Source organism: Loxodonta africana, chromosome 18 (genome assembly GCF_030014295.1).
Source record: "Loxodonta africana isolate mLoxAfr1 chromosome 18, mLoxAfr1.hap2, whole genome shotgun sequence".
In the NCBI taxonomy this organism is placed as follows: domain Eukaryota; kingdom Metazoa; phylum Chordata; class Mammalia; order Proboscidea; family Elephantidae; genus Loxodonta; species Loxodonta africana.
Genome location: NC_087359.1, coordinates 51,564,616 through 51,581,406, shown reverse-complemented (window position 1 = coordinate 51,581,406; position 16,791 = coordinate 51,564,616). Strand labels below are relative to the sequence as shown.

Sequence of the window (16,791 nt, the reverse complement as noted above, 5' to 3'; positions counted from 1 at the left end):
CTCCTTGGCACTGCTGTACCATTGACTAAGGAGAGCTTCAGCTGTCCAATATGTTAGAAATGAAAATTTCCAAACAGGTCATTTAGATTTTGTAAGATAGACTAATGACGACATATAATTAGTAAGGCTGAGTAGTGCCTGAGATACTTATCCGCTGATGCAGAGAGATAAAGCTAAGTATCTGCTGAATGAATGTATTGTAAGGTCACTGTTGTGATGTTTAATTATTGATATTTTATTGACATTACAATGTTCTGGTTGGGATGAGTGGTGGGCAGGTGACACAGGCCCAGGCCTGTCATGAGGTTAGCAACCCAGCATTTCACAATTGCTTAAGATCCCTGCTGGAACACTGGGAATAATCAGGCGTATTTTATGGCTTTAAGTGCAGAAATGATAATGGCTGTTTTTTCTGGCAGTGAGGTTGGCCCACCCTTCTGGATGGCTAGAACACTGAGTCTTGTGCACAGCTCTGTTCTAGAGGGCGAACAAGGAACTGTAGACTCCCTAGCCCAGTAGAAGGGAGTCTTGCTTTTCTGGGTGGAGGAAATTAGCTCACAGCACTATGTTAAACCCCCTGGTGAGAAAAACCTGTGGCCCTGCAGGTGCTTGCTTTTACTTATTATTGCCTAAAACGCAGCTGATTAGGCCCCTTTGCCTTGGTGCTATGTGCTCTGGGCTGTGATCTAAACTTGACTGGGTTTTTGGCTTGGTAGTTGTCATCCAGTGGTTGTACTTTGAGTGAACAGCAAATCTTTCCTGTATGGGCCCATGTTTTCAAAGGGGAGACTTTAGAACAACTCTGAAACCTGGAATGTGCTGCTGTCCTCCTGTGTGGGAACTTCAAACACCTAGCATACTCTGTGTCTGCAGGAGGGGAGGCAGGAGAGTTTTCTCTAGAGGGTAGTGTCTGAGCATCGTTAGAAGCAGGCATCTTGTTCGCTAATACATTACACCAATCAAGGAGAGTTATCTTAAGCCACAGTTAATCTGCTCCCTGGCATGTGTTGATAGGAAAGCATCATGCTGTTTCTTAATTAAAAGCAAATGGATTAAAAATGATTAATAAGAGTATTAAATATTCTCCTAAACTAAAGGCTTTGGGATTCTTGGGTAAATCTAGGACTTTTTTAATTTTTTCTATTCTGAAACCCAAGCAGCATTCATTATTTTTTCCTCCCCTGCTTCTTCCTCAGTAGGGAGCACATTTGGAGGTCCTCAAGCAGCAGGTCAGAAGTCTAAATTACCAGTGATGGAAATGGAAGTACAAGGGTCAGGTGGCAGTGGTTGTTAGGGGTCCAGGTATTTCCATCCACACGTGGGTGTGCAGCGAGCTGGGACAGATGCAAGAGAGAATTCAACCAACCACCTTACAGGGAGAACTTTGCTATCTCCTCCCCACCCCCATTTATGGGGAAATGTGGTGCCACCTCTCCTTGGAACAAAACACTTCCCGCCTTTTAGCCTCAAGAGATGTCATTAGTCCTGTGCCAAGGCACAGAGGGGTAGAAAGGCTTGCACTGTCTTGGCCACACCAGCCTAACTGGAGGTCTGATTTTTTTTTTTTCTTTCTTTTAATCAGTGATTAAAACAGAGACTGGCAAATTTGGGGCCAGAAGAAGAAAAGGACAAGAGCTAGAAAATGTGCATTACTGATCCTTAATCTTGGGGCTATTCTGAAATGCGAAGGACGCCTTAAGAAGTCTTAGGAATGTTGAAATCAGTGAAATGACATATAATAAATAACCAGTCACAGCTAACTTGCCAGCTAAGTTAGAGGTGGGAAAGTGAAAGTCTGAAAAGAAACCATTATTTTTTAAAGGCACGAAATAGAAAGTTAGAAAACAGCCCAATGCTCAGTTTCTTATTACTTGGTATCTCTTGAAGAGTGTGATGAAAACATTTCCTCTGTGCCTCTGCAAGCCCTGTAGTTACAACTATAGCTTTTGCACTATTGCTCATACACAGGTTTCCTGTAGCCACATCTCAAGCTTCAAAGCCTCCGAGAGTCCCTAATGTACCCACCTATTAAATTACAGCGCCAAACTCATTGTCATTCTGACTTTGACTTCGTTAGTGGTAACAGAGAAGGATAGCGCACCTTTAAATGACGAGCTTTGTGTTTAATTACCCAAACAAAATGACATAAATATGAATGAGCCCTAATGGTGGTACTTGGTTTTCCGGAAACCATTAACAAAACGATTCCTAAATGATTTGTAAAGAAAATGAGAGGAGAAGTGAACAAGGAGAAGGCTATTAGGCGTCTAACACACTCCTGAATTATTATGTAGTCAACTACCTAGGAAATACTCAGCTAAATGATCTTGAAAAAAGGAGGCGAGAGGTGGTTTGTTGAGACTTTCAGGGTTATAGACATCTTGACCCTTTTGAATACTCTCATAGATCATAAAATGGGGGTTAGTTTTCGGACCTGGTGGCTCTACCCTAGTGGCAAGACCTCTGTCACGTCAATCCCTTCTAGATGCCTTGTTTAAAGAGAGCGGGCCATATATTCCAGAAGACTTCTACAACTGAAGGGCTGAGGCAGTCCAGGAAACTCGAGGCAGCTCATCCACCACACCTGGCTGGAACTGTAGACTTTCGTCTTGGGAATTGTATTTCAGTTCCTTGGGAAATACACCTTTCATTTCACAAATGCCAAATAAGCACCCCTACACCCTCAGTCAGCACTTTAGTAAATAATTGGGGCTTTTAACTGTTTCTCTCAGATCTGTCCACTGAATTTTTAGCCTTTGTAGAATAGGCAGACATCCAGAGTCTGATAGTACCCAAGTAAGAGTCTGAGCATTGATGCCCTCTGGAGAGCCCAACAGAATGCTTTGAATTTGCATCTTGTATCAAAAGAAGGAAAGGGGGAACAAGTACACCTCCTGTCTTGGGACCTGTTTCCTCTTTCTACTGTTCTGCCAACGGTAAAGGAGAATCCTGAACAACTTGTACATTGAGCAAGCTTTTGGAGTAAACTTTCCGGTTATTGAACGATCCAGGTGTTCACGACTGGCGGGAGCCCTGGTGCTTGACCATGGGTCATCTGTTTGCAGGCCTATGTTTGGGACAATAATAAGGATCTGGTGGAATGGCTGGAGAAACAGCTGACAGAGGAAGATGGTGTCCGCTCAGTGATAGAGGAAAACATCAAATATATCAGCAGAGACTATGTCCTCAAGCAGATCCGCAGGTAAGACCAGCAGAGTTGGGGAACCCTTTGATAGAAGTGGGGTTAATTTCTTTGGAATAAGAAGTTTAAGATCCCTGAGATGATGGCGCCTTAGAAACTGTACGCTCTACTTCTATCTGAGACTGATACAGTTGGCCCACAAATGAGAACACAGGCCTGAAGCACAATTATCTCCCAGCGGCTGGTTCCCGGGGGCTCTTAGTAATCTCAGCTACACGAAGGCTTAGTTCGCCGCGCCCACCTGTTAGCTGAAAGTGCAGATACTCAAGCCGGATGAATGACTCTGTGAGGAGGGGAGGGTGGTAGTTCTGGGACACCAGCTCCCACCCTCCCCAGGCAATGTCAGCTGCTTTCCTCTAGAGTCTTCCCTCCAGTCTTAACTTTTTTTTGAAACATTTTACTTACAGAAAAGTTGGCAAAAATAAAAACAGTTCAAAGAACACCCGTATATGTCCATATCTAGATTTACCAGTTTACATGTTTTGCCCTATTTGCTTTATCATTTGTGAGTGTGCTCTCATGTATATTATTTTGTCCTTTTTCTGAAACACTTAAGGGTAAGTTATGTATATCATGGCCATTTACCCCTAAATGCATCAGTGTGTATTTGCTAAGACTAGGGATATTCTCTTACATAACTACATAAAATTATCAACTGTAGTATATTTAACATTGATGTAAACTGTAATCTACCATTTGCATTCCAGTTTTTTCAGTTAATCCAGTAATGTCCTTTTACGCCCTTCAGTAAAGGTTCCTTTAAGATCAAATATTGTATTTAGTTGTCATGTCTCTTTAGATTGCTTTAATGTGGAACATTTCCACAGCCATCCTTTGTCTTTTACGAATTGCCATTTTTATGTAGTCGCCCAGCACTCCTATACGTTAATAAAATATTCCTCCTTTTCAGTTTGATGTTTCCTCAGGATTAGATTCAGGTTATGCAGTCTCAGACTATTACATAAGTCAGGATGTTAATTTCAATTACCTGGTCAAAATGGTATCTGTATAATTACTGTTTTTTGCCCTGCACCTAATGAACAGTCTGTGGGGAGACACTTTAGGAGTCCCTGTGTGGCGCAAACGGGTAAGCATTCACCTACTAACTGAAAGGTTGGTGGTTTGAATCCACCCAGAGGCACCTAGGAAGAAAGGCGTGGCGATCTAATTCTGAAAGATCACAGCCGTTGGAAACCCATGGGGCACAGTTACTCTGAAACACATGGGGTTGCCGTGAGTCAGAATCAACTCTATAGCAACTAGTTTGGTTTTTGTTTTTTGTGTGCGTGTGTGGTGGAGAGTGTGGTGGGGAGACGTGGAGACACTTTAAGACCATCCTAAGGAAACCCTGGTGGCATAGTGGTGAAGAGCTACGGCTGCTAACCAAAAGGTCGGCAGTTTGAATCTACCAGCTGCTCCCTGGAAACCCTATGGGGTAGTTCTACCCTGTCCTAGAGGATTGCTAAGAGTTGGAATCAACTTGACAGCAACAGTTTTTGTTCTTTCTTAAATATCCCCCTAGATTTAGCATCCACTGATGCTTCTTTTTTTGGACCACGCCTGTTCAGGGCATGATGGGTCACATTTTCCGTTGCTGATTCTTGCCTGATCCAGCCTTTACAGTGTGATTGCAAAGTGACTTTCAAGCTCAAACACTCCCTCCAGTTCCTAGTCACCATCAAATTCTACCGTAAGACCTTCCTTTCTCCCCCATTTATTTATATATTTATTGGTGTAGAGACTAATGAATTTGTTTTTCAGTAATTTATAATTCATTACTACGCCTTATTATTTTGATGTTTCAGCCAGTGGGTGCCCTTTTAAGCTGGCTCGTCTGTCACACGTACCCACTTTTTCTGTTCTTGTTCCTCATACTTTCTAGCATAGCAAGATGTCTGAGTTTCTCTTGTACCTAATTTGATGCACTTACTTTGATGCTGGGGATGTTTTTAATGTAGGAATACAATCATGTGAGGTGGTCGCTAAAGCACCTGCAGTGGACTGTGTTAGCACGTTTATTGGGCAGTAATTCTTAAGCTTAGCTGATCTAGACACTTCTGCCTCTCTCATCTTCACCATCCCACATCTTCCTCTCCAGCTTGGTACAGGCCAACCCAGAGGTCGCCATGGATTCCATCGTCCACATGACTCAACACATCTCACCCACTCAGCGAGCAGAAGTTGTACGGATCCTGTCCACGATGGACTCCCCTTCAACATAGGAAGAGCTTCCTGTCCCCTCCCTGCCCTGCCTCCAGAGAAAGGGCTGGAACTGCCTTTTACGACTGAAACCACTGTAATGAGATGGCACAGGAGACCCAGCTCTGGAATCAAAGTGGCATTTTGCTTCCCCTTGAATGTGTTCTGGTTATGCATGACATATACTGGGCTATACAATCACGAAGTCCCACTCCAGCCACCGATCACACCTATCCCATTCACTATTTATTACCCTGGCGGCAGTTATCACCCTCTCTCCCTGCACAGGACCTGAGAAGACAATGACGGGTACAAGCACGTACCCTGAAGTCTTACTACACAAAAGCAGGGCTGCGCCTCCTCTCCTGGCAGTCCTTGGTCCCATCATGGGAAGTGTAAGGAGTTGCCAGGCAGTCAGCAGCACTGCCTCAGCCCCAGCTCCATGAGCCTGTGGCCTCTGGCGACAGAGGAGGGCTGTGGCTGAGCTCACAGCCCAGCACAGGTCTGAGGAGAAGAGGGAGGCTAGTGTCAGTTGTTTCTTTAGCCCCACATTCAGCCCAGCACACACTGGATACTGGCAAGGAATCAGTCCCAGTTTGACCACAGCGTTCATTAGGAAGGAATTAAGAGCATGAAGTTTTCTGCAAGCTCCACGGGAACTCAAAGATGAGGGTAAAACCACAATGCAAGAAGCAGAAGGAAGAAAATAGACCAAAGTTGTCATTCTTGACTGAAAGGACTTCAACCTTGGGTTAAATTCTCTTAGAACAGATGGAATGGCAGTTGATCTGCCATTGGCCTGCACATCACTGCTGACTGGCTGTCGCATCTGGAGGGGAGCTGAAAGACCAGCACCTGAAACGCCCCGCCCCTCTGCCAGGGGACCCACAAGCACTGCTGTAGCCTAAGTTGGTGGGGACAGTCAGACGGACGTGCCATGTACTATCTCTGGTGGAAACTAGTTACTCATACCACAGGGAGAGCAGGCCAGATAGCCTCTTTCTAGGACTTCGAAGATTGTTACCAGTAAGCCAGGAGCTTTGATAGTTACAAAAGGTTCATGGTACCTACAGAGCCACTCTATCTCTAAGGCAACTGTGAGCTACTCTTCAAGCAGCTGACATTCCAACCCCATTTGGGTCTTATCTCTTCCCCAGACTGTACACAGGCAACAGGTGCAGCAGGTCTCCCCACAGCTGCTGAAAGGAACCCTGGTGATATCTGGGCTCTTGGCACCAGGATCCCACCCTCCTCGGTGTGGGGAGGCTTCCAAGGACCCACGTGACTTTAAGAATATCTGCAACTCAATAATGGTGCTGTGGTCTTCCAGGCTTACTGGTCCCTTCCTGGCCTCCTCAGGGGTAGTGGAGAGAGTTATTTTCAACAACCAGATCATTCAAGAAAAGCACTTACTGGCTCACCCATCTGTATTCCTCAAGCAAGAGTGGCAGGTGATCAGGGCTGGGGTAGCACTCAGGTCCTGTGGTGCAGCTAATTGCATTTGTCACCAGTGACCACAGAGGAAATCACTAAGACATTAGAATGAAAAGTATGAATACTTACATACAAGCTACAGTTTTGAGCCTTAATCCTAGTTCACACACAAGAAAGAGCTCTACTGCCCCTTCTTTAGGAAGTGTTTGTGCAGATGGCTTGGCTGGGCTTTTCAGCAGTTCTAACTTGGAGGTGGGCACTTTACGTGCAAATGGTTCTGATGACATGTGCCTGGGTCCATCACTGACTGCCCCTGGGAGCTCGAAGCCATAGCCAGGCTGCCCCTCATGGAAGGCGCAGTGTTTGACACCATCAAAGCAGGGTAGGAAAAGTGGGGAGCAATTCTCAGTCCAGGAAGAAGCAACGCTGTTGCTGGTTACTTGCTTATGGATGAATCTTAGACCAGATTATGCCTCTACACTTGTAATAAATACAATTGCACGTCCCTGCAGGTGGTCGGAAGTCCTGCACTCCTCAGTTGGCCTGTCTTCACCTATACTTGCCCTGACATTTCTTCAGAGGCAGGATGGGTTATGCTCTTTTTACCCCCTCCCCAAATTATGACACATTAAATGAAGACATTTCCTCTCCAGAACCCTGTAATGCCTACTCCCCGCCAGCCGTCCTCACTTGAGGTATTACCCTGGACAGGGATTTTTCACAGGGAGAAGTCAGAAAGCGCCACAGAATGGGAGCAATCTGATAGTGCCCCAGCCCATTACACGTGCAAGGTTACTGAGGCAGGAGGAGTGTAAATGATGTATTGACCAAGACTCGCTTGAACTGCGATTGCCATATTATCTCTTCACTTGTTCACAAAGCAGCCTTCACTTGTCTCGGTGAGAATTCGATGGACACAGACCTTGATGAGCAAGGAGCTTCAGTCAAACGCATTCTTTTCACATTTTGTTGAAATAAACCTCCACATTTGTAGAAGAGTTACTGTTTGTCATTTCAGCCCATGCCCAGCCACCTCATCTACTCCACTGTCAGCAGGGGAGTGGGAATGCAGTGGTGGGGTGAGCCCTGCCATGCCCCTGCAACATGTTCCTGTGCTTTGTCTCTTTAACTCACATAAGAAGGAGCTGGGGAAAGCAGTAAAAAGCTGATCTTGGCCAGCCCTGGCTTACTGGCCGAATCAAGGTAAAAATGCTGCAAGGCTGTCAGTACTCTGGAACTCCACAGCTGAAAGTCAACTCTTCAGTGTCATTTTTGTTGTAATTTTCTGAGAATAGGTTTAGGACAGGGGTGAGAAAGGCCACAAGGAAGAAGGAGCTTGACCCACTGGTAGCATGTGCTGAGCCGGAAAGCCACCTGAAAGCCTTTGAAGCCCCGAGTCAGTTCTCTCAGAAGTCTCCTCTCTAGCAGGCATTAAGTTGAGAAGGTTCTAATATGCTCAGTCATTAACACTGGGACCAAATGGCAGATATTAGAGATTTTATGGAAAGGTTTTAGATTGTCTTCATCATTAGCTACTTAATCCTTCTTGAAGTCTAACTTTGGGCACAGGAAGGCACTAGGGGAGGACACGTACAGGATTGTATGCCTTTAATCCTCTACCTCAGTTTCTCTCAAAAGGCACTCTATAAACCCACATGGTTGAGGCAAGAACAAACACCAATCCCTAAACATCTACAAAGAAAGGTGCAGGCCACAAGGAAGGAGGGAAGGGAATTAGTGGTCTTGGCTGATTGTTGAAACTCAGTGCTACACGTCCATCTCCCTCTTCAGAATATGTGGTAAAGCAAAGAATGGCTTTTTCTAAAATGAAATGTTACATTAAAAAAAAAAAAAATCAGTTTGAATCACTCTTAAACATGTCTAGAAATGGAGTAGGAAGGGAGATTCAGGATCCAGTAGGGAAATTGCTGCTCTTTGCCTCCTGCTGCCGAGCTCTATGAGCAGAGAATCCTGGTCAGCATTGAGGCCCTCCACTCTGCTGAGATGATGGCTTTGTGAACATGAGAAGGCTGTGTATAAAGGTTTAGAATACAGCCTGGTTCAATGAAAAGAGCATGGCCTTGCATACCAAGAAATCAGGGTCCAAACCCAGCTCCATCATGTGTGCAGCCCCCAAGATATAGGGGTCACCCAGTGCAGTAGACCTGGGCCACCCACAGAAGACATAGAAATACTAATGGGTCAGCTATTCTCAATACTCTCAAAAATCCTGCATGCGCCTCAGTCAGGTGTCAGAGGCTTGCCATGCCATTGTCTTTCTGTTGACTGGGGTTTTACCAACCCAGGAAGGTAGCACTAGCCACCTTATGCTCACCAGAAGCTCAAACGGACAGTTGTTAAACAATGAGAATAAGATGTCTTCATAAATGCATTAGTTCGTTAAGCAAAATCTTCCAAAACATGGGATTCCCTGTGGTTAGTTGAGGGACAGAATAACAGAGGCTCAGCCCTAACAGGGCTGGGAACCATCCACTGGATCCAGCCCACTAGGAACTGTAGGGGATGGGGTAGACTAAAACTCAGAAGGGTTAAATGATGGGCTTAATCCAAAAATTCTGACTCTATGATTGGCCCTCTAGAGTGAACAGGAAGGGCTGGGGTGAGGAGAGAGAAACCACTATAAAAGTCCAGGCCTCAGATTAGGAAAAAGCTAACAGAATTCTTCTCCATACTAACTGGTACATTAGAATCCACTTAAAGGAGCATAGACTTTGGAATAAGCCCGGACTGGGTTCAAACATCTGGTCCCTCATAAACTCCTATTGTCTTTGGACAAGTTCCTGACTTTCTCATCTGTGAAATTTGTAAAATAATAGGAGCCTCAATGGGGCTTTTTGAAAATTATCTTAAGGTAGTTAACAGGAATCGAGTGCTGAGCTTTAGTAACAAATTCTCAATACATAGGTTTCTCTGTGCCCTCCCCCTTACTTATGTTCACAAGATTGGGGACCCGTCATCACTCAGTAGTACCTTCCTTGTAGGGTGTTGTCATGGAACCATCCCGTTGGTGAGGATAGTATCTAGAAAAGAGTGTCTCAGGCATTGAGCTACATGAACACTAAGCAGTGTCACTGAGGAGCAATGCAGCTGAGTCAGAAGGCTGAGCTCTAAGCATGGCTGCCCTCACAGTGGGGCCTTGAGCAGCTCAAGGGCCTTTTGGAGTCTTGGCTTCCTTGTATAGATCTCTCTCAGCTCTAAAAAGATTATAATCTGGGTTAATATAATGGATGAAGCTGCAGTTTGGATAAAAATGTTCTGATTTAGGCTGGACTTCCAATATGGTGGAGCCCTGGTGGTGCAGTGGTTAAGTGTTTGGCTGTTAACCAAAAAAGTCAGCAGTTTGAATCCACCAGCTGCTCCTTGGAAACCCTATGAGGCAGTTCTCCTCTGTCCTGTAGGGTTGCTATGAGTCATAATCGACTTGATGGCAATGGGTTTGGGTTTTTTTTTTTTTGGACTACAGCAAAGCAAGCCCAGAAAACCTGCAAGTTTGCTGCTGGAGGGGGCTATTTGGAAAAAATTGACACCCAGTGGCATTGTCACTAACAAAAGTGATTTCAGCGGAAAACAGGGAAGACCAATGGCTCAGTTAGCCTAAAATTATGTTCCTGGTTGACTCAAACAACAGACCAGCAGGCTAGACAGAAATTTAACAGAAACAGGAAATTAGATAGCCATAAAAAACCAAACCTGTTGCCGTCGAGTCAATTCCGACTAATAGCGACCCTACAGGACAGAGTAGAACTTCCCCATAGGGTTCCCAAGGAGCAGCTGGTGAATGTGAACTGCCAACCTTATGGTTAGCAGCCCAGCTCTTAACCACTGAGCCGTAGATGACCTTAATAAGCTCTCCACACATCCACAGAGGACAGCTGAGAGAGGGCCCAAACTATCTATACATCCCCAGCTGACAATAAACCTGTGAACAAGATATGAGAGGGCCCAGGAGAAAGTAAAAGCCAGGGCAGAGTTAAAAACTGCCTAAATTTTGAATGTGCTCCCCAACACACATACAGATCTATCAGTATAGGGTAGGAGCCTTACTGGCTCCGGTATTTGAGCACAACTCCTCCCAAATCTTTGGCTGACCACTAGATGATGCAGGCTCAAGGGTGACTCCTAGAAGGCTAGGCTTAAAGATAAGAGCAAGAATTTTAAAAAGACAAAAACTGATAGAGACATCAGTGTCTGCACACTGGAGGGGATACAGATTCCATAGACTTAGTCCAGTCAAGTTATTAAGCAAACCAAAAATATGCAACAAGAAGACACTTCAGGGGAAAAAATCAGGATCTGTAACTACAATATATTATAAAGTCCAGTTTTAAACAACAACAAAAAATTATGAGACGTTCAGAGAAACAGAAGTCTAACTTCTACTTGGGGAAAAAAAAGTCAGTAAAAATTCTCTGAGTGAGTCCCGATATTGAACTTAGCAGAAAAAGACTTCAAAATCAGCTATTATAAATTGTTCAGAGAACTAAAAGGAACCATGTTTAAAGAATTAAAGTATGATGACAATGACTTAACAAGAAGAGAATCTCAACAAAGAAAGAAATTTTTTAAAAAAAAGGAATTCTGGGGTTGAAAAGTTTAATAACAAATGAAAATTTCACTAGAGGGACTAAACAGATTTGAGAGAGAAGAATCATAAACTTAAGATAGAGCAACAGGAATTACCCAGTCTGTAGAAGAGAGAGAAGAATCAAAAATGAACAGAGCCTCACAGACCTGTGCAACAATATCGGGCATATGAATATACCATATTTTTACACAAATAGCACGTCCCTTCTGTTTGTTTGCCAATCACAGGGGGAGGATGCAGTTGGCAAACAAATGTAGGAGGCATGTGTTATTTGCGTAAAAATATGGTACGTGTAATAGGAGTCCCAGAAGGAAAAAACAGAAAGGGTCAGACAAAATATTTGAAGAAAAAGGCCAAAAACTTCCCAAATTTGATGGAAAACAATCTGCAGATCTAAACAAGTTCGATACAAACCCCAAGTAGGATGAGCACAATGATCTATACTTAGACACTTCATAGCCAAAATGTTGAAAGATAAAGAGAAAATCTTAAAAGCAGCAAGAGAAAACTCATCACAAAAAGAAGAAAAACAAATGTCAGCTGACTTTCTTCAGAGACCATAAGGCAGTGGACTGATATATTCAGAGTGCTGCAAGGAAACAAAACAAAAAAAAAACCTGTCAACCAAGAATTCTTTATAAGAAATCACTGAGTGGTACAGATGGTTAAGCTCTCGACTACTTACTGAAAGGCTGGCAGTTCAAACCCACCCAGAGGCACCTTGGAAGACAAGCCTGGTATCTGCTTCTCAAAGGTCACAGCCTTGAAAACCAGGTGGAGCATTCTCCTTTGCACATGTGGGGTCGCCATGAGTCAGAATCAACTCAGTGGCAACTAACAACAACAAGTCTTCATACAAAATTGGCAGAGGAAACAAGTATAAACTCCCTGACAGACTGTCAACCTAAAAATCTACCAGATCCTACAGGGTCGCTATGAGTCGGAATCCACCTGATGGCAGCGGGTTTGGGGTTTTTATATCTAGGAAAACTATCCTGAAAACAAATGAAGGAGAAATAAAGATATTCTCAGAAATAGGACTGAGAGAATTAATTGCCAGCAGATCTGCCTTATAAGATATTGAAGGCAATTAGCCAGGCTGAAAAGAAAGAATCCAAGATGACAACTCAAATCTATACAAAGAAATGAAGAGTACTGGAAAAGGTAAATGTATGGCTAAATATAAATGTGTGTCTGTGTGTGTATTCTCTTCAACTTCTTTAAAAGACATAAGATTGCATAAAACAATAATTATACCACTGTATTGTTGGGTTTATAACATATAAAGGTAATATATATGACAATCACACAAAGGAAGGAAGAGAAATGGAGCTCTGTTGGAACCAGGATTCTGTATTTTACCACAATTAAGTTAGTATTTGTCTCGAATAGATTGCAAAGTAATCCCTAGAATAACCACTAAGAAAATAACAGAAATACATAGCAAAAAAAGAATTAAAATGGTACACTAAACACAAAAGAAGGCAGTAAAGGAGGAACAAAGGAACAAAACCTTATCAATAATTACATTAAATGTGAAAGGACTGAGCACTCCAATCAAAAGGCATAGATTATCAGATTAAAAAAAAAAAATCCAACCATATACCTCTACAAGAAATACACTGTAGATCCAAAGACAAATAAGTTGAAAGTAAAAGTATGGAAAACTAAATACCATGCAAACAGTAACCATAAGAGAGTTGTAGTAGCTATATTAATACTGGAAAAAAGATTTAAGAAGTATCACTAGAAACAAAGAGATATACTTACTGTGATAAAAACATCAATTCATCAGAAAGATATATCAATTCTAAGCACCTAACAACAGAGCCCCAAATTACTTAAAGCAAAAATGGTCAAAATTCAAAGGAGAAATAGATAATTCAACAATAACTTGAGCTTTCTCTTTAAGAAACTAAAAGAAAAGCAAACCAAACTAAACCCAAAGCAAGCAGAATGAAGAAAACAATGAAGATTTGAGTAGAAATTAATGAAATAGGGAGCAGAAAATAGAGAAAAATAAAATTAAAAATTGGTTCTTTGAAAAAGTCAACAAAAATGACAAATAGGAAATAAGACTCAAATTTCCAAAATGAGGTATGGAAGAGGGCACATCACCAGCAACCCCGCAGAAATTAAAAGGATTATAACCATGTTTTGATCAACTTCATGCCTCCTATTGGACAACTTAGATAAAATGGAAAAATTCCTAGAAAGACACAAATTTACCAAAACTTACGTGAGAAGAAACAGAAAATCTGAACAAACCTATAAGTAATTAGTAATTTAAAAATTTTCTCACAAAGAAAAGCTGAGTCCCAGAAGGGCTTCCCTGGTGAATTCTATGAAATATTAAAGAAGAAATAATACCAATCCTTAATAAACTCGTTCAGAAAACAGAGGGAGTACTTTTTTTCCCGATGCCAAAGCCAAACAGACATCGTAAGAAAACTACAGACCAATATCCCTCATGAACATAGATGCAAAACTCCTTAGCAAATATTAGCAAACCAAATCCAGCAACATATTTTCAAAGAATTATACACCGTAGGATTTGTGTATAATTTGTGTGGGATTTGTCTCCGAAGTGTAAGGTTAATTTAACATCCAAAATCAATGAATGTAATATATTAACAAAGAACAAAAACCACGAGTTCCTCAATAGATGCAGAAAAGCATTTGATAAAATGCAACACTCATTCCAGATTCTCAACAAATTATGAATGGAAGGGAACTTTATTAACCTGTTCAAGGGCATCTATGAAAAACTTCAACTAACGTCATACAGACTAGTGAAAGACTGAATGCTTTTCCGCTAAGATCAGGAACAAGGCAGCGATGTCCACTTTTGCCATGTCTACTCAGGGATTGTACTGGAGGTTCTAGCTAGTGCAATAGGCTAAATAAATAAAAATGTAAAGGCTACCAGATTAGAAAGGAAGGACTAAACTCTTGATTCGCAGATGACACGATCCTGTAAGAGGAATCCATTAAAGAAGAAAAACTACTAGAATTAATAAACATTTAGCGAAGTTGCAGGGTTACAAAGATAAATATTAAAAAAAAAAACCTTGGTAGTTTTTCTCTGTACTACTGTCATGGATTGAATTATGTCCCCCAGAAATGTGTATATTAACTTGGTTAGGCCATGGTTCCCAGTATTTTCTGGTTGTCCTCCATTTTGTGATTTGTAATTTTATGTTGAAGAGGATTAGGGTGGGATTATAACACCTTTACCAGGTCACATCCCTGATCCAATGTACAGGGAGTTTCCCTGGGGTGTGGCCTGCACCACCTTTTATCTCTCAAGAGATAAAAGGAAAGGGAAGTTAGCAGAGAGTTGGGGACCTCATACCACCAAGAAAGCAGTGCCAGGAGCAGAGGGCGTCCTCTGTGTGGAGAAGCTCCTAGTCCTGGGGAAGATTGATGAGAATGCTGATGGAGAGAGAAACCCTTCCCCTGGAGCTGACCCCCTGATTTGGACTTTTAGCCTACTTTACTTTGAGAAAATAAACTTCTTTTTGTTAAAGCCATCCGCTTGTGGTATTCACTGTAGCAGCACTAGATGACTAAGACAACTACCAAGGAGCAATCCAAAAACAGAATTAAGAAAGCAATTTCATTCACAGTAGCATCAAAAACAATAAAATACTTAGGAATAAATTTTTTAAAAGATTGCAAGACTTACACTGAAAGTTATAAAATTTTGTTTAGAGAAAACTATAAATAAATGGAGAGACAATCCATGTTCATGGTTTAGAAGACTCAGTGTTAAGATGGCAGTTCTCCCAGAATTGATCTATAATATAAATCCAGTGCAATCCCTATCAAAATCCCAGCAGGCATTTTAATAGAAGTTGGCAAATTTGTCCTAAAATTTATATGGAAATACGAAGGGTCCACAATAACCAAAACAATTTTGATAAAATTTGGAGGACGTAGACCACCCGATTTCCAATTTTTACTGGTGTAAAAACAGGCATATAGAGCCCAAGACAGGAACCATTCCCAAAGCCAACTCTTTGGACAGGGACTGGACTGGACTATAAGATAGAAAATGATACTAATGAGGAGTGAGCTTCTTGGACCAAGTAGGCACATGAGACTGTGTGGGCAGCTCCTGTCTAGAGGGGAGATGAGAGGGCAGAGGGGACAGAAGCTGGCTGAATGGACCGGGAAATAGAGGGTGGAGAGAAAGAGTGTACAATATCATTAGGGAGAGAACAACTAGGAGTACTTAGTAAGATGTATATAAATTTTTATATGAGACTGACTTGATTTGTAAACTTTCACTTAAAGCACAATAAAAATTAAAAAAAAAAAAAAGTACAGCCAGAGTGCTCCTTGGAAGGGAGGCTGGTGAGACTTCATCTCACATACTTTGTACATGTTATCAGGAGGGATCAGTCCCTGGAGAAAGACATCGTGCTCGGTAAAGTGGAGGGTCAGCGAAGAGGAAGACCCTCAACGAGATGGATTGACACAGTGGCTGCAACAACCGGCTCAAGCATTACAACGATTGTGAGAATGGTGCAGGACCGGGCAGTGTTTCATTCTGTTGTACACAGAGTCACTATGAGTCAGAACCAATTCAATGGCACCTAACAACAACAAAATTGTTAAATAAAAAAGCAAGGTGCAAAACTGTACAGTAGGGTACCATTTTTGTGAAAAATAATGTATGTTGACAAAGGAGAATGGAAGTTTTTATATACACATTTATTATTAATGGGTAGATTATCTATGGAAGAAAATGAAAGAAACTTCTAACTAGCTTGAGGTGGCAGGGTGGAGGTTGCAAAATGGAGGACTAGGGATATTGAAAAGGAGACCTACTTCTTTTCTGTAAGATACCCTTTTTCTTTGTTTTTGGAATTTGTACCATGCACATGATATATCTGTTTAAAAATATTAGGCACTCTACCAAATTGCATGCAATTACATGAAAAAAAAATTAGGAGTTCATTCTTGCCAAATACTAACAGTTGTCAAATGAGATTGTGGGTGATTTTGTTTTCATGTTTCTATTTTCCAGTTTTTTTAATGTGATTTTTTTGCTTTTACAATTAAGGAGAGAGAAAATTATAAATAAAGACATAAACAAGTAAAAAAAAAAAAAAAACAGGCATATAGAACAGAACAGATTTGAGAGTTCAGAAATAAATGACCGTACCTTGATGGTCATTTGTTTTTTGACAAAGAAGTCAAGGGGGGATAGAATAGTCTTTTCCGCAAATGGTGCTGGGATAATTGGATATCCATATGCAAAATTATATTTTTAGACCCTTACACCATACATAAAAATTAACTCAAAATAGATCACTGACCTAAATGAAAGAGCTAAAACTAT

General features: G+C 41.9%; 1 protein-coding gene across 11 annotated transcripts in view; it reads left to right on the top strand.

The window, feature by feature from the left end:
* ACACA (acetyl-CoA carboxylase alpha) overlaps positions 1–16,563 on the top strand; it is a 318,748-nt gene extending 302,185 nt beyond the window's left edge. For all 11 annotated transcript variants that reach the window (XM_064271370.1, XM_064271368.1, XM_064271369.1 and 8 more), the window contains 2 exons: positions 3,066–3,202; positions 5,301–16,563. In XM_064271370.1, coding sequence (XP_064127440.1) covers positions 3,066–3,202; positions 5,301–5,424 — 261 coding nt within the window. In that variant the 3' untranslated portion in view covers positions 5,425–16,563. The remainder of the gene's footprint in view (positions 1–3,065; positions 3,203–5,300) is intronic.
* The last annotated feature ends 228 nt before the right edge of the window (positions 16,564–16,791 follow it).